The sequence below is a fragment of the Aedes albopictus genome, chromosome 2 (assembly GCF_035046485.1).
Source record: "Aedes albopictus strain Foshan chromosome 2, AalbF5, whole genome shotgun sequence".
NCBI classification, from domain to species: Eukaryota; Metazoa; Arthropoda; class Insecta; order Diptera; family Culicidae; genus Aedes; species Aedes albopictus.
The window spans coordinates 121,976,120-121,998,777 of NC_085137.1; the positions used below are offsets into that span (position 1 = coordinate 121,976,120).

A 22,658-nucleotide genomic window follows, 5' to 3' on the forward strand; every position below is an offset into this window, starting at 1 on the left:
TACTGTTCAGGAAATGCCCGTGAAGGAATCCTTGAAATGATCAACTTAAAATGATCGAAGGAATCTCTGAATAAATTATCCGAATTATCCGAAAATAATGTTGGAAATAATTCCGGCAGGAAACATTAAATTCTAAGAGAAATGAATGGAAGGAATTCAGGCAGAAATCCATAAAGAAATCCCGGAGAGATTCCTTGAAAATATGACGATGATGTACCTGGGCTTGTTAGAGGAATATCTGTAAATAAAAAGAAAATCGTGTTAAGTACTGTTCCTTTGAATTCAACTGAGAATTTGCATCCTTTGACAGATACGTATTTCGACCTCAACTGTAAGGTCGTCTTCAGTGTGGAATTTAAAGGAACAGTACTTAACACGATTTTCTTTTTATTTCTTGGAAATACGGTTCGAATAGTCTCGGGAGAATTTCATAAAGGAAAGCCGAGAAGGATGAATGTAGAAATCCTGGAAGGAAGCTCGAAAAAAAATCCCTGAAGGAATCCCAGGAGAAACCCCAGGAATAAATCTTTAAAAAAACACTGGAAGAATCCCGGCAGAAATCTCAGAAGAAATCCCTGAAGGAATCTTGGATTCCCCTAAAACAAAAGCAAAACGAAAGGACATCTAATACTGGAGGAATTCCTGATTCAATCCCGGGAGAGATCTCTTAAGCAATTCTAGAGGGATGTACCCCTGAAGGAATTCCAAGAGGTATTAGTGTGGAAATCCCGAGAGAAATCTTCGGAGGAATCCCCGAAGGAATCTCTGAAGAAATCTCAGGAGAAATTCCGGAATGGATCCCAAGAGAAAACGAACGCCCGAAGAAACCGCGAAAGAAGTCTCTAAAAAGCTACCTGGAAAACTCTTTAATGGAATCGCAAAAAACAATTTCTGAAGAATTCCCTTAAAGGCTCTAGGAGGAATCCCCAACGACAGCTCTAAGTGAAATCTCGGGAGGAATGCCTAAAATAATGAGGGAAAAAATCCCTGGAGAAAGCAATGAAGTAATCCCAGAAAGCATCCCGGAAGAATTCCCTAAAGAATCCACGAAACAATCCCTGAATGAATATCAGTAGAAATCTCTAAAGGAAACCTTGGCAAAATCAATGAAAAATCCCATAAGGAATCAATGAAAACAGGCCAGAAGAAATCTCTAAAGGAATCCCAGGAGACACCCCGAAAAGAATCCTGGAGGAATCTTTGACACAATCTTGGTAATAATCCGTGAAAGAATCTTGGAAGGAATCTCGGGAGCTATCCCTGATGGAATGCGGAAAATTATTCTGAAAGAATCCTGAAAAAAATTTCCAAAGGAATCTTGGGAGGAAACAATGGAGATATAGCGGAAGGAATTCCTGGAAGAATCCCTAAAAGAATCCCAGAAGAAATAACACCCGGGGATCCTTCCCGAATTCAAGAAATACTTCCGAGGAAAATCGCTAAAAAAACCCGAAAAAATGCCGGAAGAAAAACATCAAAAAATTTCGGGAGAAATCAATGAAGAACTTCTGGGAGGAATCTCTGAAGAAACCCAGGGAATAATATCTGACGGAATCCCTAGAGGAATCCTTGGAAGAATCCCTCAAGACATTTTTAAAGACATTTCGTGAGAAATCCCTAAAGAAATCACGTGAGATATCACTGATGGAATACTAGGTGTAATCCATAAGAGAAATCCTTTAATAGAATACGTAAATAAATCTACAGCAGTCTCGAGGAAATTACAACATGAAACCTAGTAGGAATCCATGGAGGAATATAGTGAGGAAATAGTTTAATTTCATAGATAAGTCCCTGCGGGAGGCTTTACATTTAGACTACGACATCCGTGATATAAATTACATCAGCACCATCTCGTGCGGTAGTTTTAAACTGGAGATCTTTTCAAAATATAAATTTATGATGATGTAAGTAGCAAAAAATCTTGGATAAGAATATTATTCATTGTCCTTATGGCAGTGAACAATTGATTTGTTGTCCTTAAAGAAAATCGCATTGAAAAAAAATCATAGAAAAAAAAACAGCTTATTACTACATTTCAAAAAACTATTTTTTACTCAACGGTGTTTGGTAAAATCTAATAGGGTAGAAGCTTCAGTTTTGGCCAGTCCGGAGTTTTAGCCATAGTGCGGTATTTAGCCTGTTAAGATCTAAATCGGCATAAATTTATTTTTTACTTGTAGGTTCTAATATAATATGATGATTACAGCTGTGAAAACCATACATTTTGATTAAAAACTGGAAGAAAAAAAAATTTCCTTAAAAAATCAGCTCCCATATATCTATTTTGGCCAGGTTGCTTCTAATTTGGCCACCCCCATAAGAAATACACGTGATTGGCCAAAATAGAAACCAAAGCTGAGAATATGGCCAAAACTGCGGCAATGCTTCTATTTTGACCAGTGCCATTTTTAATACAAAAATCAAGTATTAGCTTGATTATTGCATTTTTCTAATATTTTTTTTTTTTTTTTTAAACTGCTGAGCACCGAACTCGTTCAGCAAAAATGCATTGTTTACCTTTTCCATACGATTTTGACAGTTGTTTTACTGAATTTCAGTAAAATCGATTACCGAAACTACCGAGATCGTACTGCTGTTATAATCTCGTCAAAAAAGTACCGAACAGGCAATTCAGAAATAAGTGTGTAGATCTAAACCTTTCATTTAACACATTGGAAGTTTTCATTGGATTATTGATTATTTTTATAAAAATGATTTCCCTTAGACTGGCCAAAACCGGTGCCCGCACTTGGTTCAAGGATTCTTCCAAAAGTTAATTCAGAAATTTCTTTTGTGTAATCAGAGTATCTAAATTTTATTAAATAATATTTTTAACATTTTTTCAGAAAAAAAAACTTCACATTTTCATTTAAAACTACTGCTACGAAATCCTACATTTTAAGAGTCTTGTTTTGTTTGTAGAAGTTTCACTTACAATTCTTTTTACAAAGGGGTTTTGTCAACAATTCGAAATTCCAACAAAAACGATACTCCTGAAAACGATTTCCTAGTAATACCTCCAAAAGGCCTAACACAAATTTATCGAAATGGTTTTTTTTAAATCCTCACGGTTTAAACCCAGGTTTACGTCATACATATTTCAGGAGTTTTGCCACAAGTCATTCTTTCGCATAATTCCTCTGGAAATCTTGCTCTTTACATTTTTTCTGACAGTGTTTCTGGTAGAGAATTCTCTATGATAACGGCACGCCGCAACCAGCCCTCTAAGCATCATCGGCGCTTCAATCGTGGGAAAACGGGTTGCGCGATGTGCGTTTTCCAGCCCGCACCTGATTAGGGGATGAAATGAATCGACTGGTCAGTGCGCCGATTTTCTGGGGGTGCGTAAATATAGGTTACATGGCGCAATTAGACATCACATAATATCCGTATAAATAGGGTACCCTCCCGGGATGCGCTCTGAGTGTAATCTTAACCGGGAAAGCGCGACGAAGAAAAGCTCCCGCGAGCTGCGAACGCGTCGTACTCAAGTGATGTGCTAGTGAAAAAGGAACCTGCAGCAGAAGCGTTTGGGAGAAGAACGAAGAGATTTGAATCTAGTGACAAACGCTCGGGGCTTGTTCCTGTTCCTTGAAGGACTGTTCGAAGAAGATTTTTGTGAAGTAACACATACGCCACATAGCTGTAACTGAATCACATAGAATACTGATTAGAATAAAAATGGTGATGCTAGTGAAAAGTACGTGAAAGTTCTGTTGGCTGAACAAATGAAGAATACTTCACTGATTGTGTTTGTGCTTTTGCAGGAATTGTTCCGGTACTACTGGTTCTGGCCGTTGTCCAACGGTTAAATGCCCAAAGGGATTATTGCGACAAGTCATTGTGCAGTAAGTGTTCAGTGATAAGTTTGAATACAAAATAGACAAAATAGATCAAATGGACTGGAATACAAAAGTGTATACCCTGGGAATAAAGCGCCTATATCTGAAATCATTTGGATACAGAAATACAACTCTAACTTTGCAACTGAACGGTAAAAACGGTTATAATAATGGCTAAAACACTTATTCCATACAAATCAGTGCAGTATTGTTAGCTGTAGCTCGAAAACAAAAACAGGTACATCCAAACATGTTGTACAATGATGACCAATAATTATATCCGCTACAACCTAAAACAGTGTGAGAATACTCAAAAAGATAATTTGTTGCAAAATTTACTCAATTTGAAAGTGTTGATGTGGGTGAGGATTTAGGAATATTTTTCGTGTTTTACATAACGTTTGAATTCCTTTATCAATTTGAATGAAATTTTGGAAGAAGATAGTTGATTATGTACCTGCTAAATTGTATTATAATTTGAATAGTAATTTCAACAGAGCATTTGGAATATTAAGGCGTGCTTTCATGGGTGCTTTACTATTTGTTACCTCAAGTGTAAAAATAACGATTAAGTCTAATGCATGTTTCGATTACACAATTGTTGATAGAGCATTAAAACAAGAAAGTATAACACCGATTTCCATGAAATTTTGCTGGTGAAACAAACACAATTTCCAGCCCACAACACGAAAAAAAATCAATTTTTGACTCGATATTTTTCAATTTGAATGAGATTTTGTTCATGCACTTTTGAAAAAAGTGTATGAAAAATACCTAAATTTTCTGCTTCAAAAAATTATAACTCTAAAACGGTTTGTTGGTTTAAAATGTCTTCAAATATGTTTGAGGATATTTGATGAACTACCATAAAAAAATACAACGAGAGTAAATAATTCATCGCGAATCTGCAGCTGCTTTCATAGCTTGATTTTGTCTAGAAATACTAATCCTAATTGTGTCCTGATTCGAGGTCTCATATAAGACGTCTACATTATGATGTATCTATTAGGGAACGGTTTGTTTGTCTATTAGTTTATCATTGCCCAACATAATGGCCTGAAAATAGGCAATCAAGTTATTGCTACATTTCACGAGCCTGTTTCATTCCGGAGCGCTACAAATGCTCAACTGACACACATTTACTAGAACATATAAAACAAGATATTTTAGTGCATATCTCATCTTTATAACATAAACTCAAGTGAACAAAATAAAATCCGTAACAAGATTTTTTACGAATATTCTTCCAGGGATTTATTTTTCGAATTTCTTCTCGCATTTCTGCAGTGGCTCCTTTGGGAATTTGTTGTGGAATGTCTTCGGAAAATCCTCCGGGAATTCTTTAAAAGATCTCTCTGGAAATTCCTTATATTATTCTGGAAATTTCTTTTCCAAAGATTCCCCTGAAGATTTCTTTGGTAATCCTCAAGGGGATTCATCTAGTGATTAATTTGGAAATACCAGAAGTTTTTCCCTTCAATAACTTTATCGGAAAATGTTACATTCGTTTTTTTCGGGAATTGCTTCAAAGAAATCCTTCAGAGATTCCCTCCGAAATTCATCGTATAATCCACTAAGGATTCCCACAACAATTATTCTAATTACAAAAACCCTCTACTGATCTCTTCGGGAATTCCTATACTGATTCTCGCAAGATTATAAGATTTTTGGGAATTCTTCTAATGATCCCTTATAGGATCTCTGTACAAATTCTTCCAAGGATTCAAGACTTTTCCTGCGGAGATTCACCGTCCAGCGATTCTTTTAGTAATTCTACCAGTTTTTTTTTTAATTCTTCCGTCAGGATTTTCTCCACAGATTCTATCGGAATTTTTTACAGGGACTATGGAATTTCCCCAACTTTGTGAATTTATTCGTCCAGCAATTCCTTCGTGAATTTCTACAAGGATACTTTCGGAATTTTCATACTTCAGAGATTTCATTTCAAATCGCTCCAGGGATTCCTTTTGCAATTTGTCCACGATTTTTTTCTGGGATTTCTTCGGGAATTCATTCAGGGTTCAGGGTTATTTCAGAAAGTTCTTCCGGGATGCTTTCAGATTTTTTTATGGATTTATGGAAACTATGTAAGCAAAATTTAGCAGGGATTGCTCCCGAAACTCTTCCTGGAATTTTTTCGCGAAGTCCTTCCAAGATTATTTAAAGATTTTCTGCTGAAATATCCGGAGGGATTCCTATAGAAATGCTTGAAAGTGTTCCATGACAAATTATTGGAGGATTTCCTGAAGAAATTACTAAATGTATACTCACAGATCTTCATGGTGGTATTTATGATGAAATCCGTGAAAGCATTCCGAATTAAAAACAAGCATTGCAAAATAAGAATAAATTTCGGAATTATGGAATTCATCACCAGAAAGTGGCTGTTGCTCTGAACAACTTTGCCCAAGATAGAATCTTGTTATTTTGCTGAGGTTCCGAGAGAACTTGCTACTAAGACTACCATTTTGAGAGCAAAACGAAACCGGAGGAATAAGTTAAAAATGTGGAACTAATGTATTCGCCCCGTTCTCAATTCTGTGGCATTATTGAAGCGTGGCACGTCACAAAATTTACATAACATATATAAATGTCACGGAATATCATGTAAACTTCCATTACATGTAATGTGATTCAGCATGATTACTTGACATGTAATACGAGGTTTACATGACTAAAATAAAGTTTACATGATAGGTAAACCTCATTATTTTTACTTAACTAGACTATACAAATACTGACGTGAGTGAGAAATGGACTGAAACTCGAACTCACGACTCCTTCTCAATAGACAGGCTAGAAGACTCGAAGATGTAGTGACACGTGTAGTGATTAACTTAAATTCAAGTTCAGCTCGAAATTCTAAGGTTATCTTTTCCACAGACCGTACTTCTTTCGGGTAAATTAGATGTCCATCCACACTGCGCATGTATTGTATACGGAAAGCCTAGACAAGAACGCATTGTTTTTAATGTGTTGTATGTCAACAACCCTCTCGTGGACTGTGTCGAACAGATTGCGCTTTTATTTTTATCTGTGTATTGGGGATTGTTTTTTATTACCGTACGGGGTTGGGCCGAAGGGTCTCAGATTTTCATGAAACTTTTTCCACAGGCAGGGCTCATGGATACATGAACAAAAAAAAAATGAAAAAAAAATCAGGGACGCCAATTTTCCCGGAAAACTCAGGTGGATTTTTTTTGTTTTCTCCTGACACTACTTACTTTGAAAAATTATAACTCAAGAACGAAGCATTTAGTATTTTTTTTTAGAAAATAAAAGCAAATTTTCTCAGAAATCAAAAAAAAAAAAATGTGAACTGGAAAAAGTTTTCACATTTGAGAAAATTTGTAAAGAAAAGCCGAAAACACTATGCCCGAACTTGTGGAAAATTTTCAAAAACAATTTTTTGAGAAGGTGATTTTAAAAGCTTTAATCGCTGAAATTTTTGGAATGCATTTTTTAATGATCTAGTTATCGTTAATTTTGATCTATCGCGATAACATAAAAATACAAAATTGTAACAAAATATGTTATCAGTTTCCAAACGCATATTTCAAAGCTTTCACAAAACTGAGAGTCTGATGAACCTCGAATCTAAAAATAGATCCCGCTTGGCGCCTTCTATACGACTGTAATACGAAAACTTAGCTTTCAATTACTCTCACTGAGTCCCGTTGGTGTAGGGTCTATAGACTGCGACCGGCAATCACTCGATCAGGGTTCGAGACCCGCTGGGCGCAATTGTTTAGAACATGGGTTGTGAATTATAAGAAACTTTTTTCAATTGCTGACGATGTCGGTAAAGTGGATTTTTGCTATTTCAGTCGATAAAATAGCTCTGAATGATAACTAATTGATAACAAAACCAGTTATCAATCAGCTGTACTTTGCATGTTGATAAATGCAATGTAGAACAAAATATTGTAAAACATAATTAGTTATAAACTTGAACTAAATGATAACTTAACTTCTTATCATGCTGATATTCGAGAAGTAAATTTGAGTTACCATTTTTGTTATTTTGACTCTTAATTCAACCTAAATGATAACAAACTCAATTATCAAACGATTGATAAATCAGGTAACAGAGCTTGTTATCATTTTGTTATTTGCCTTTGCTCGGGTATGTATTATTTGAAAACTTATAGTCAAATTTTCAGACGCTTTGACACACTAACAGTAAAGTTATAGCCTGAACCATTTTCAGAATGAGTGTACAAGATCCTAAAAATATAATATTCTCACGTCGGAGATATCTCCGTCAATACTTGACCGATTCTGATGAAATTTGTTCCTGGTTAAAAAATCAGTTATTCTGATGCATGCCATCAAAAGTTTATAAAGTCTTTTACGTGGTGCAATTTGGGTCGGGACACCCTTATCAGGAGTGTGTGAACCATATGAAGCTACGTTGACTTGAATATCTTGAATCATTAATATTGATTAGAATTTGGATGGTGTGAAGTACCCATCAAACTCCACGACCAGTAGAGTACTCTAAATTCGAAGGCTCTGAACGTTTTAACCAATGCTGATTCGACAAACCGTAAAGATCTGAATTCCAAGCCATTGGGCGCTCTTTAGTACCTATTCAATAAAAATGGTCCTTCAACGATTTCTCCTAGAATTACTTCAGAAATGGGAATTCTTTCAGGAACTCCTTTCACTTCAGAAATTTATTATGAACATTGAAATTGTTCTAGTAATGTTTCTACGGATTCCTACTGGAATTTTTCCAGGGATAGAGACGAACCAGCCAAGGGCTGAAAGTCTCTCAAATAAAGATAAATCAATCAATCAATTTTCCAGGGATTTCTTATCTTATTTCTTATCCTTCTCTACACATACAGGGGATAGACAAAATGATCGGGACAGGTAAAATTTTCACTTTTCAAAAAATGTTCAAACAGCTGCAACTTTGTATATAGTGCATCAAAAAATCTGAAATTTTTACTGTAAGTGTGTCAACTAGTTGTGTATCAATGGTCAAAATTTGGGAAAGATCGGGCTATCCTACATGAAGTTAGAAAGATTCTAAAAAAAGTCTAAATTATCCGATAGCCAACTTTGAACTGTTATATCTCCGGATTCAATGAACCAAATTCAATGAAATTTTGAGCGATCATGACTTATATTATTAGCTTTAAAAAACATTTGACATAACCTTAAATTGTTAACACGGAAGAAAATTATAGCGCTTTGATTATTTTTCCGATATAAAATATAAATAATATAAATTATCGAAAATTTTAACATCGCTTCAATATTCGATACAGAAATTATAGTTTATTTGAAATCCCTCTTATTGACTTAAATATGAATATGTTTTGAAAGGAAGTAACAAAATAACCAACAGTAAATTAAAATAGTAATGGGAAGCATATTAAAATTAGACCAATTTACTAAAAAATCATAAAATAAATGAAATCGCTGTAACTTTCTTTCTCATAAATAAGTTCAAGCTTAGTCAAATTTTTTTTCAAAGCTAATCATATAAGTCATGATCGCTCAAAATTTCATTACATTTGGTTCATTGAATCCGGAGATATAACAGTTCTAAGTTGGCTATCGGATAATTTTGACTTTTTCTAGAATCTTTCTAACTTCATGTGGAATAGCCCGATCTTTCCCAAATTTTGATCATTGATACACCACTAGTTGACCAACTTACAGTAAAAATTTCAGATTTTTTTATGCACTTTTCAAAAAGTTACAGCTGTTTGAACATTTTTCGAAAAGTGAAAATTTTACCTGTCCCGATCATTTTGTCTATCCCCTGTATTATTCCTTCAATATAATTCACTCTGATTTTTCTAGGAAAACATTAAGGAACTTTTTTTGTGATTTGAATTCTGCCTGTCGATCCTTGAGAAAAAAAATGTATTCAGATTCATACGACTTTTACCAATCGGTGATGTTCATCAGGCCATTCCGATAAGGTCAGAACAACGAATCGGTCCAAAACATGATGTCTAACTAATTTTGAATGAAAATCACTCACTAAGTGAGGTTCTATGATTTTTTTCTTCTTCTTGGTACAATGTCCCAACTAGGACTGAGCTTGCTGTCAAGCTTATTGTCATCCAGCATGAAGTCGAATCTTGGTCAGATCAAGAGACTATTCAGTTGTGATACTTAATAGGAACAAATGTTCATAAAAAAAACAGTTGTGTACATATCAGGCAGATCAAGTGAGAATGTAGAACCATGAAAAAGAAAAGGCATGATATGTAACGGAAAATTGTGATGATTTCTTTACTATTTCCAGAAAACAATCAACCACACGTTGCGTGCGGCAAGGGAGACAGTTATGGTCCTTTCTGCCCGCCGAACCGAGAGCTGGTCCCGCTGTCGGAGGAAGTGAAACGATACATCCTAGATCTGCACAACCAGTTCCGAAGTACGGTGGCACGTGGTGACGTCGTCGGCTATTCGCCAGCATCACGTATGCCAACTCTGGTAAGATCGTCGCATATATTTAATTTATAGGTTGGACACAGTTTCATATACCATTTGGATAAGTTCACCGTCAATATAAGTGTTTAATGGTAGATTTCTTCCCTTATTAACCATCCAACAGGTATGGAACGACGAGTTGCAAAAGCTAGCCGAGTACAACGTAAAAACCTGTATCTACGGCCACGATTACTGCCGGAACACTCCGGAGTATCCATTGGTCGGGCAGAACATTGCGGCCAACTCATTCTACGGAATGGAAGTTACTCCGCTGGACACGATGACTGAACTGCTGTACAGTTGGTACGGAGAGTATGAAAATGGCAACATGGGTTTCATCAATTCCTATCCACTGCTGGGACAAGATCCTCCGTAAATATTCAAATGTGTACAGCTTCAAATGTTGCTCAAACTTCATTTCCTCATTTCTACAACCAACAGAAAAGATATCGGTCACTTTACGCAGATCATGATGGACAAAGCGGTATCGATCGGATGCGCAATGATCCAGTACACCCAGAACGAGCAGGGCCACGACTGGGTGCACCAGAACTACGTTTGCAACTACTCCAACTCGATTGCCCGTGGTCATCCGGTGTACATTTCCGGACCGACCTGTTCCAAGTGCGAAACCGGATGCAGTCAGGTCTATCCGGGACTGTGCAATATTGGCGAACAGGTTGAACCGACCAAGACGTAGTTAGGTTGATAGAACTCGATGATGGTTGAGCAGTGTGGTCTGAGATTGTGGGAACGACGAATTGCGGAGGTTCATCCAACAATCATGTAAATAGGTTTCTTTTTCTAGCCCCGAACGAGATAGAGAATGATTCAACTAATTTATTAGCTCATTCAAATGTATGCCCTAAGGACAATGATATAAATTATTATCGTAGCAAAACGAGCAGAGAAAAAATCGGGTGTTGTTTTTATTAATTCAAAAGAAATTATGTTAACCCTTATTTTTCTTATGAATTACCAAGATTTCTCTTTCAGCAACAGCGCTACAAATGGAGGAAATCTTTTTTCCGTCATGTTGAGGAGTTAATTTGCGTGTTTTTGTATTTGATTAAACACGTCCATTAACTCTGGTACATGATGATAAAAGCGAACAGCGTGACCAGATTGTTGGTAAAATTTACTGTTGTGGCTCAAAAATATATTGCAAATAAAGTAATGCATTTCATTCTTAATCGAAAATTCGGTTTATTAAATTCACGGTGAATATCACTACCTAAATCTGTTGTTTTTAATTCCCAGAAGCTACACAGTTAAAACTTGAGAGAAATCTCTAAGTCTAAGTAGGAGTTAATGTACACTCTGAAGAATTTTCACGTCCGATTTAAGTGAAATATCACGTAGCTCATCCTTAATCACAAAATCTCAAAAGCTACCTGACGTTAGTAACTATCACCCGATAAACACGGAGTATTCACCGCCCTGTTTGGTCAAATCCACCTAATTTTCACGTAAATCGTTTGAATGCGTTTGTGTTAGTAAACTTCTGACTTGGAAGTTTCCGCGAAACGAAAGTTACGTGAATTTCAGGTGTGTAAAATAAAAACAATATGGCGTTGAAAATAAGTTGGTGCAGGAACCACGCCGTTTCAGAGCAAGTTACTGCGAATATTGAACGGTTATTTAATTGTTTAAGGCTATAGATGATTAATTATAAACAGTGTTGACTTTTATTATTTTCCTTAGTTTCAGAAGCAGGTGTTAGGGGCTGTTAGCCTCCTGATAGTGACGGAAAACTATAGCTCAGCGAGTATTTCGAACAGCTGGACTACAAAGATTTTGAGTCGAAACTTCTGCATTTGTTTGGAATTATCCAATCTCGGAGAGTACGAAACGTATATAGGGGAAATTACCTATTCTCGGCCGTTTTGTTCTCTTCGTCTTTGGGGGTTTTTTGAATCCTATTGAACTCAGAGTTGGTCTCAAATCCTTCCCAACTAAGCTGAATTATATGGTTAAGGGCCGATTTCTTCACCTCGGCTTAACTCGTAAGCCAGGCTTACCCATATAGTTAAACCAGGTTTAACGCCTAGCCAGGGTGAAGAAATCGATCCTAAGTTTCAGGCAATTTGGCCGACAAAAACCCCCCATGACGAAGAGAACAAACCTGCCGATAATACCCATTGTCACCCTACGTGTAGATGGTTTTAATTATTATGTTTGTGAATGCAGATTGAATAACTTTGAATAAAAGACTGATAAAGAATTTTCTTAAATTGTTACATATATGTAGCAGCTTGCAGCGTATTTGAGGATTCAAGAGTTTTTACATCCCTAAAAAATGCAATGATGTATTTTTTCTTCGCATTTTGTAAGGATTAAAAATCTCTTGCCTCTTCAAATGCGTTGCAAGCTGGTACTGCTGCTTTATATTTATACAAAAATCATGAATAAATTACGTGAAATTTACGTAGAATCAATCTTGTTTTCACGTAAAAGTTACCTGAAATTCCAGTAGCACTCACACACATTTCACGTAATCGGTACGTAAAATAAATGTCAAGTTTACCTGACTTATCACGTCGATTAGCGAAGCTCAAATTTATCCAGCTACCTGCTATTCCGGTGAAGGTTACGTAAAAAAAATATGGTGGACGAAAACCACCTATCTTTTCACGTAAATCGGACGTGAAAATTTTTCAGAGTGTATGACAACCTGGCCACACGTATGCATAAAGGTTGTGCTACTTTTCCCCGAATGCTGTTTCCCCGAAACGCGTAAGAAGTTATTTTAAATGAAAAAAGAAAATTGGGTTAAGTACTGTTCCTTTGAATTCCACTAAGAATTTTCATCCTTTGATAGATACGTATTTCGGCCTACACTGTAAGGTCGTCTACAGTATCTTGTACTTGACTCGACTCGACTTACAGTGTAGGCCGAAATACGTATCTATCAAAGGATGAAAATTCTTAGTGGAATTCAAAGGAACAGTACTTAATCCGATTTTATTTTTACTTACAGATATTCCCCCAACAAGCCCGGGTTAGATCAATTTTAAATGGTTTCAAGCTAAAACAAATTAGGTTTCTGTCCTCATCATTAGTGATGTACTATTCGGCCGAATACCGAATATTTAAAATTTTATTATTCGGCGAAACGAATATTCGGCTGTATATTCGGCCGAATAGTTGATCAGATATTCGGCCGATTTTCTTGTTAAAAATCCCATGAAATTATTATGGATGGCAAGATCGTTTACAAGAAAGTACAATTTGACAGTCATGATCTTCAGAAACGTTTTTACATCACAGAAAAGGTAACTTTTCTCAAATAAAATGCCCCGAAAGTCCACTTTACAATTAATTGAATTCTTGTTTCAGCGTGTTGTTGTTATGTTTAGTCACTATTCGGCCTATTCGGCATATTCGGCCGAATAATATATTTAATATTCGGCTAAACGAATAGGGTAACGGTCGAATTTTGGACCCCTAGAGGACATTAGTTTGTATTTTAGTCAAAATCAAACGGATTCAGCGGGTGTCACATCATAATAATTATGTTAGTATCATCGTAAAAGCCACCACTGTCCATTAAAAAGACCCACAACGTCATCTATCGCTGAAAATTTGATGAAAATCACACATTTTTGAAGCAGCAGTTTTCACTATTTTGGACACCCCAATATATTTTAGACCCTCTTCAGTATATATTTTGGACACCCGGTGTTTAAATCCGTTTGAAACTTCTTTCAAAGAATCTGCCACTTGAATATGCTGGATCACATCCTAATTACTTGATTGACAAAGGCTGATTAGACGAACTTTACGAATTTAGTGCGCTAGAATGAAAAACGTTTTTGTTTACATCTGAAAGTTTTCTCAGCGCCAAATTCTCTTTTTGTAAACATGTTGCGACACTCGCACGGATGGCGAGATTGAAAAAAGTTAATTTCAAGGCAAATAAGGATATTTCCAGCGAGGAAACGATTGCTGCTCGTGCAGAGCAATCTAATTTAACGAATGATTCTAAAACTTTGCGTCATCTCTTCATTAAATCTGTGAAAGTTGTGATAATACGATCCTGGGGGTCCAAAATATATGGGGGTCCAAATTATATTGGTTACCCTATTCGGCAAAATCGAAAAAGGCTGATATTCGACTCGAATATTCGGTACATCACTACCCATCATTGCTAGTAGCAACTATGACCAGAAGAGAAAAAATATGAGCTTCTTTATTGGTAAAATACGAAGCCGTTTTATGTTGTGCAAAATAAAACGTAATTTAACCTTTTGGAGCCGATTTTTTTCGCCGCTGTCGACGCAACCTCGCTGGTGTCGAACACGTTTGTTATGCTCGGTTTCATCGCCGGGGTCATATCTGCATCAACATGTCTAAAGGGTCTAACTCGTTTTGTAAACAAACATTGTTTCTGTCGCTGTAGGGCTCATCTCGATCCACCCACGCATCTGGGGGTCGTTATCAGAAAGAGCGAAGTTTGATCTTTCTGATAACGGCCCCCAGATGCGTGGGTGGATCGAGATAGACCCTACAGCGACAGAAACAATGCTTGTTTACAAAACGAGTTAGACCCTTTAGACATGTTGATGCAGATATATGACCCCTCCGGCTCCAAAGGGTTAAGCAAAACTGTCCATTTACCTTCGATACTTTTTGCTGAAACTATTCAGTACAATCAGCCTCCTGTCACCGCAATACTGCCCCACAGGAAAATAACGAGCCAACATCTCTGGTTCCCACTTCCAGCCGCCTCGTTGAACATAATAGCGGCGGCTCGGCGGCTTGGTTCCCCATGACAGCGCAAAGTTTGTAAACAAACATAATTCCAGGAGCAAAAATCAAAAGCGGCGAAACTTTTTTTCACAACCAATTTTTTTTTCGCCTTTTAAAATCGTTAGTTTAAGCAAAACATGATTTTTAATTTCGCAATTATTTATTTAAAAATGAAGTCGTAATAGTATCAGCTCGTCTTCGCCACGGGAATGAAGTTTCCATAAATTTTACAATTGTTATTGATATGATTCAGCCAGAGTCAATAATCGTTCCTGGATTTTGATGCTGACCTCAAAAACATGGCCGCGTGACAGGAGGCTGAGTACAATGCTGTCAAAACTCGCGGCGGTCGAGTTTACTGAAACTGCAGCAAAATATTGCTGATCTTTCAGTAATCCATTGACAACCACGATGACAGTTGACTTTGCTGAAAATTTCAGTATTATTTTTTACTGAATCGTTTGCTGAATTTTCAGCTCGGCAAAATTCAGCAAAATTTTGCTGATTTACGGCGAAAAAAATTTGGTGTGTACAAAACATGCACTCACTTTAAAAATATGAATCACAGTTGTGAAATAAAATTATATTTTCAAAATTTGTATTTTGTAGGAGAACTTATTGGACACGGTGTAGTAGCACATACAGTGACCCCACAATTTATGAATCGGCAAAAATGGCCACAGTTTATGGATCACTCATTTGTTCAACACGGTGATTCATAAATAGTGCACAAAAATAAGGTGATTCATCGGTGTGGGGTCACTGTAATTCACGAATTTTCACTAGTATTCAATGCAAATTAACGCCATGCTAAGAGCAAAGCATCTAGGATTTCTTTATGATTTTTTTCAAGGACACCTTCGTAAATTCTATCCAGGTATTTCTTCAGGTTATTCTCCAGGGATTCTTTCAGGAATTTCTAAAGGGACATCTCCAGGAATTTCTACTACGATTCTTTCAGAAATTTCTACAGATACCTACTTCGGCGAATTTCTACAGATAATTGACGAATTCCTCCAGGATTTTTTTCATAGCTTTCTTGAGTGATTCATGGATTGCTCCAAAGACTTTTTCAAGTGCTTGTTAAGAGGATTCCTTCAGGAATTTCTCCAGGGAGTACCTCAGGAAGAACAGAGATCCTTTTAGGTATTTCTGCAAGTGTTCCTTCAGAGATTTCTTCAGGGATTCCACCAATTGCTACAATAATAAAAACTGGCATAACTTAAAGTATTTTCGCATGAATACCTTCTAGAAATCCTTTCAGAAAATTTTACCAGAGATAATATAAAAATTAATCATGGAATGTCTTAAAACATTGTTCAAAACATTCTTTTGAGAGTCTGTCCAAATGTTCAAAAGTAATTCGTTCAGAAATTATTGAAGACATGTACTAATCTTTTTCTAGGTATTCCAACAGAAATTATTCCAGGAATTTGTTGAAAAAGCTCACTTAGTATTTCCTAAGGAATTCCTCATACGATTGCTCCCGGGAATTCCTATAGTATTTCTTCTGGCATTCCTCCTAGTTTTTCCCCAAGAATCCCTCCAGGGATTCACTCGGGAATTTCTTCTGTGTTTCTTTAAGAAACAACTCGTTTGATTATTTTAAAAATTCCTCCATGGATTCCGCCAGGAGTTCTTCTTGGAATTCTTTCAGGAACTCCTTCAGGAGTTAATCCAATACATCCTCCAGGGACTGTTTAGGGATTCCCTTAAGAATGCCTCTTGGGATTGCTTCCGGGATTTTGCTGCGATTTCTTCAGGAATTCCTCAAGGGATTTGCTCACGATTTTTTTTCAGGGATTTCTACAGAATTTGTTCCAGGGATTCCTCTGAGAATTCCTCCAGGGATTACCTCAAGAATTTCACCAGGACTACCCTCGGGAATTCCTTCTGTGATTTTTTTTTCTGGAGCAACTTATTTTTAAAATTCCTCCAAAGAATCCCTAAGGAAGACTTCTTAGGATTCCTTCAGGAATTCCTCCTTGTATTCTTTAAGAAACTCCATGAATTAATTCTGTATTTCTTCAAAGAATAGTTTAGGGATTCCCTTAGAAATTTCCCTTGAAATTGCTTCGAAAATTCCTTCTGTAGTTTCTTCAGTAATTCTTCAAGGGATTCCTCCACGAACTCTTCTACGAATTCCTTCAGAATTTCTTCATGAATTCCATCTGATCTGCAATTTCTTAAGAGATTCCTCCGAAAATTTCTTTTGGAATTTCTCTAGGAATTCTTCCCGGGATTCCTTTGGAAGTTCTTGCAAGGATTTCTTAAAAATTTCTCCAGAAATTCACTAAGAGATTCCTATAGAAAGTCCGCCACAAATTCATATAGAAATTCATCTATAGATTTCTCCAGGAGTTCTTCTGGAGATTCCTAATTTAGGAATTCTTCAAGTGATTTCTTCTGGAATTCCGGTAACTGTGACTTACTTTAAACTTTATAAGTACTTACATGCTAAAATTGCTCTCAGACATTAATCCAGGGAATCCTTCAAGAATTTACCCAGGGAAGAGTTTTTTTTTAAATTCTCCCAGGGAATCCTCCCAGAATTTCTCTAGGAAATTCACCAGGAATACTTCTTGGAACTCCTTCTCAAATTCCTCCAGACATTTCATTCTGAATAAATTCCGTTTTTTTCCAAGATTCCATTATTTGAAAGTTTTTCGGAAGAACCTGCAGGAAATTCTTCAATAATTTCTAAAGGCATTTCCTTCAGGAATTCTCACAGGAATAACTCGAGAGTTTCCTCCAGTGAAAGTTTCAAGGCTTTCGCCAGAATACCTTCAAAAATTCTTCCAAGGATTCTTCCGGGAATACGTCAATTGGCATGGTTTATGCTCTGAATGAGTATATCTAGTATAAATATGAGTATATAAAACTATCTTTAGGGAGAGTTCGTAATTTCCAAAAGATTTCAGCTTTAATTTCTTACGAATGTTTTGCAGATAGGGTAGCGAACCACTTGGGCTCTCCTCTTCTCCTCTCCTCTTCTTGGCGTAACGTCCTCACTGGGACAAAGCCTGCTTCTCAGCTTAGTGTTCTATGAGCACTTCCACAGTTATTAACTGAGAGCTTCCTCTGCCAATGACCATTTTGCATGCGTATATCGTGTGGCAGGCACGAAGATACTCTATGCCCAAGGAAGTCAAGGAAATTTCCTTTACGAAAAGATCCTGGACCGACCGGGAATCGAACCCGTCACCCTCAGCATGGTCATGCTAAATACCCGTGCGTTTACCGCCTCGGCTATGTGGGCCCTTGGGCAGCGGCCGGTATTTTGGGCACTCTTCGCTCTAACTCAGTAAATTCCAAACCAATTGACTTGAAATTTTGTACACGGCTAGATACTATACGTATCTCATCGCGTTTCAAAAATTGTACAAGTTTTCTGAAGTTTTAATGGGTCATCACAATTTGCTGCATCTCCCCGCCCCTACCAAATGTGACGTAATTTATGAACATTCCCTTAGTGATACTGTATTCAGTAAGATCCTTATAGTGTTTTAGGTTGATAAAATCGGGGCACTTTTCTGTCAATTTTGAGCTAAATAAAAAGGTTATGGGTTCGTGAAACAAAAGATAAATAGTAAGGGACCATCCATCAAGTACGTCACGAAAAAATCCATATAAAATTTCCAATTCTGGCGTAACGTGCTTAATGGATATTCTCTAAAGAAGGCATGATTGAGGAAAAGGGGTGTGGTTTGTGTAAATTGGAGAAACTGTTGAGAGACGAGAAAAAAAAAAAACTTTTGAAGTGAATGGGGCTATTGTATGATGAATTCAGCGTTAATTTTCAGAGTGTTCTAATCTAGAAACAGCCTCTTCCGTGTGTCTATAATACACACAATACTGGGAGCAGTGTTGCCAACCAAACAAACATTTTGATCAAACTCCTGAAGGAATATAGGTAGAATAGGCCTGTCTATTCTAAAAAAATGTTCTCTGATTATCAAGTCCACCTCCATATTTTGATTGGTATCCAAAAATAAGTAACTGCTTTTGCTGGTTATTTACTTCTTTGGCATCAATGGTGTAGGAGTTAAGTGAAAATTGTTTAAATTAGTGAAAGCCTAATGTGTCCTAAAATCTAGCTTTTCGGGGGCAATCATGCTTTGGACCTCTTAATTTCAATGGATTTGGCTGAAGCTTTGACCAGTTACTTCTTTTTGAATGCCAATCAAAGTATGGAGGTGGACTTGAGAATCAGAGAACATTTTCGAAAAAGTGGACAAGCCTAATTTAAAACTTCCTGGAGAAATCTCTAAAAGAATTCTTAGGAATATCCGGGAGAATTTCTGAAGAAACCCATGCAAAAAATCCTGTAGAAAATAATGAAGAAAAATATCTGGAGGAATTACTGAAAGAATCCTAGGATAAATTTCTGCATGAATACCTAAATAAATCCTCAAGGATTTCTGGTGGAATATCAACAGAATATTTCGGAGGAAACTTTAGGAAACACCTGGAGAAAGCCCCAGAAGAATCCCATAAATAATTCCTAGATATAAACTGTAGATTAAGGTGACCCACACTTATATGAAAAACAAAAATTTCGGAAAATGCCAAGTCTTACCTCCTCAATCAGTTGTTTCGGGCTCCCAGAAGCTACGTTCAAAATTTGAGCAAAATCGGTTGAGCCTAAGGGGGCGCTCAAATCGCTTGAAGTTTGTATGGGAAAACTTGGCCAAATGTATGCAGAAATTTTAAGTTTTCGAATTTTGCCGCTAGGTGGCGCTGTTAGCGTTCAATAATCAAACCCTTTGTTGTCAAACTTTATTGTTATTTTTCCAATGCATGTAAAGGAATAATATCAATAATGAAATCTCAAAACTTTGCCTCACCTTGCCTAGGGTATAACTTTTTTCACAGCCGTCGGATCACTTCGCGGTCTTCGACAAAGTTGTTTGGCATATAGTCACTTACAATAATGCCAAAGGGTTTGATTATTGAACGCTTACAGCGTCACCTAGCGACAAAATTCGAAAACTTAAAATTTTTGCATACATTTGGCCAAGTTTTCCCATACAAACTTCAAGCGATTTGAGCGCTCCCTTAGGCTCAACCGATTTTGCTCAAATTTGAACGTAGCTTCTGGGAGTCCAAAACAACTGATTTAGGAGGTAAGACTTGACATTTTTCGAAATTTTTGTTTTTCATATAAGTGTGGGCCACCCTACTGTAGATCCACCTGTGGGTATTTAAGGACAGACTTGTTAGAATCCCAAAATGGCCGTCATCATGGCCGACTTTGGCACCTACTCACGATTTCGAGGGCACAAATCTCTTCGTAAACAAAACCAGTGCACCCGAGCTTTTTATTTTAAGCTAATTACAAGTGAGCAAGAACAGAATAATGAAATACATTGTTGTTTGAAGCTTGCTTCTTGATATTTGTACGTCTGAAGTGTCGATGCAGTGTTGAAGCGGGATTTCAAGACATTTGTCCTTAAAGTACAACTATAAAAATCCATGGCAGAATTCCAGGATAATATCCTGATGGAATCCTAACAAGAATTACCCGGAAAGGTTTCGTAAAATCTCCTCGGGAAATATCTGGCGGAATTCCAGCAAAGATTGCTTGAGGAATCTCAGCAGAAATTCCCAAAGAAGTCTCAGGAGTAATTCTTGGAGAAATACCAAGCGAAAGGAAATAAATCCCTGAAAAATTTTCTCTTGAAGGAAAATTTGGAGAAATCACAGAAACACTATCTGAAGAAATGCCAGCAATCATTCTTGGAAAATTTCCTGGATGATTCACGGCATGTTTTGAAAACAGATGCAACATTTAGCGTTTTGTAGCTGAGAAGAAATATAAAATTGTTTGGCCCTTTTCAAATGTAACGCGTGATTTTTTTTTTGTTACGTAATTTGTATATGACGTCAAAAATTATCCACTGTACTAAACTTGAGATGTACTGTAAAATACTAGAATTGTTAAATGTTAATGTTGAGTGTAAAATATTTTTTGCAATTTCTCATCGTAATAGGCTGTTTTACCTCACGCAAATCTGACAGGAAAAGGCCTACTTTCCCACACCAAACTAACAGTGCTGTAATGGTTCATTACAGCACTGATTTGCGTTGCGTAATGAACCATTACAGCACTGTTTTCAGTTTTGGTCAAATTCTTGATGCTTTCTGGACGCAGTTTTGAAAAATTGTGACAACTGCACAATAAAACCTATTATGATCAGATTTTCTTAAACATTGGTTGTGAACATCAGTGTGCAGTTTGATGAAAAAGTTTTGTTGAAAACTATCCTCAAGGGTAATTTATGAAATTGCAAAAAACGTTGTACGCAACTCGGTACAGAACTCGATTTTTCCGATTTTAAAAATCGTCATTCTGCACCTTGTTGCGTAAACTACTATTAAGTTTCTCGTTAAAAGATGCTAACATAATCGGGTCAAAAAGCCGATAAAATCATAGGAAAACGGAATCGAGGGCTTCCAAAATTGTGTCAGCACTATGTTATAATACTTAATTATGTCAAATTTTATCATTGAAATAAAAAAAAAATATCGCAATAAAAATACTCCGGATAATCGAGTCTAAAATTCCGGAAAAAAAATCACCAGAAGAAATAATGCACGAGTAATTAAAAATCCTAAATCTTCCAGAAATTAGCCAAATAATGCTTCAAGAATATAATTTTACTATATTCAATTTCATCATTTTGCGTTTAGTTATAAAAGCTAGTAGGTACCAATTTGCTAAGGGTGCTTGCCCTAATGCTAGTGCAGAATTGATGCTACCCATGCTTTTTTCTTCAACTACTAATTTCGAATGATTGTAGGGTATTGGTTCCCTTATTAAGCATGTGGCTCCCATTTTCATCCTACGAAAATCAAAGCATTGAAGCGTTGTTTGTTTTGTTTCTTATTTTCGTATTTTTTTTAGAAGTGAGCATGTAAACAAAAAGAACGGAATGAATCGGTGCCGTAATCGCTTGTTTTCGAATAGGATGAATTTGGGAGCATGAGCTTACTGATGGCACACATACCCTAATCAGTTTTGTACCTTTCAATTCCGCCCTGTTATGCTTATCCTTTAACAGATAGGCGTATTTCGAGTACCGTGATATCACCTTATACCAATCACTTTTTTCGGTTCCTAATTCCGTACAAACCATGCAGAACAAATGAGGTAAAAGGAATTAGCAACCGAAAAAAGTGATTTGAATTAGATGATGTGACATTACCACTTGCAATCTTCCTCAGTGTCAGTGTCAGTTATTCCGGGCTAGCTAAAACATATGGTGGTTAACGCCCACATGCTGATCTCATTGTCCACGACTTTATTCGCTACTGATTCCACGACTGACGAGGATCCTTCGCGAATTAGGGTGATTTTCATGGCAGGTTGTATATGTCCAGTTCTCACGGCCCCTGAGCTTTCCGATGGCCGGCAAGCTAACTACACTGTAACGTGCTCCTCTTCCTGCACCTACACGAGTGATGCTTCCGGCACTGTCTCGTCTCCGGCCCTACCGGCGTTTTTACTTCCGGTTGAACTTCCGCCTAAACTCATCTTCTATCCGAACTAAAACTTCATAACTACGGATCCAACTTCGCTGGGCCCATAACCTCTCGTAA

General features: G+C 36.9%; 1 protein-coding gene across 1 annotated transcript; it reads left to right on the forward strand.

Moving 5' to 3' along the window:
- Nucleotides 1-3,410: 3,410 nt before the first annotated feature.
- On the forward strand, nucleotides 3,411-11,222 carry LOC109407178 (antigen 5 like allergen Cul n 1-like). The gene is made up of 5 exons (XM_019680163.3): nucleotides 3,411-3,703; nucleotides 3,771-3,851; nucleotides 10,117-10,307; nucleotides 10,429-10,676; nucleotides 10,746-11,222. Exons 1-5 carry the CDS (start codon nucleotides 3,685-3,687, stop codon nucleotides 11,002-11,004), a joined length of 798 nt encoding a protein of 265 aa, XP_019535708.1. The 5' UTR covers nucleotides 3,411-3,684; the 3' UTR covers nucleotides 11,005-11,222.
- Nucleotides 11,223-22,658: the final 11,436 nt, after the last annotated feature.

Bases quoted from the DNA above. Each gene is read 5' to 3' on its own strand.
- LOC109407178 (XM_019680163.3), top strand. The intron at 3,852-10,116 runs GTAAGTGTTCAG...TACTATTTCCAG, and splicing joins TTGCGACAAGTCATTGTGCA to AAAACAATCAACCACACGTT. The intron at 10,308-10,428 runs GTAAGATCGTCG...ACCATCCAACAG, and splicing joins CATCACGTATGCCAACTCTG to GTATGGAACGACGAGTTGCA.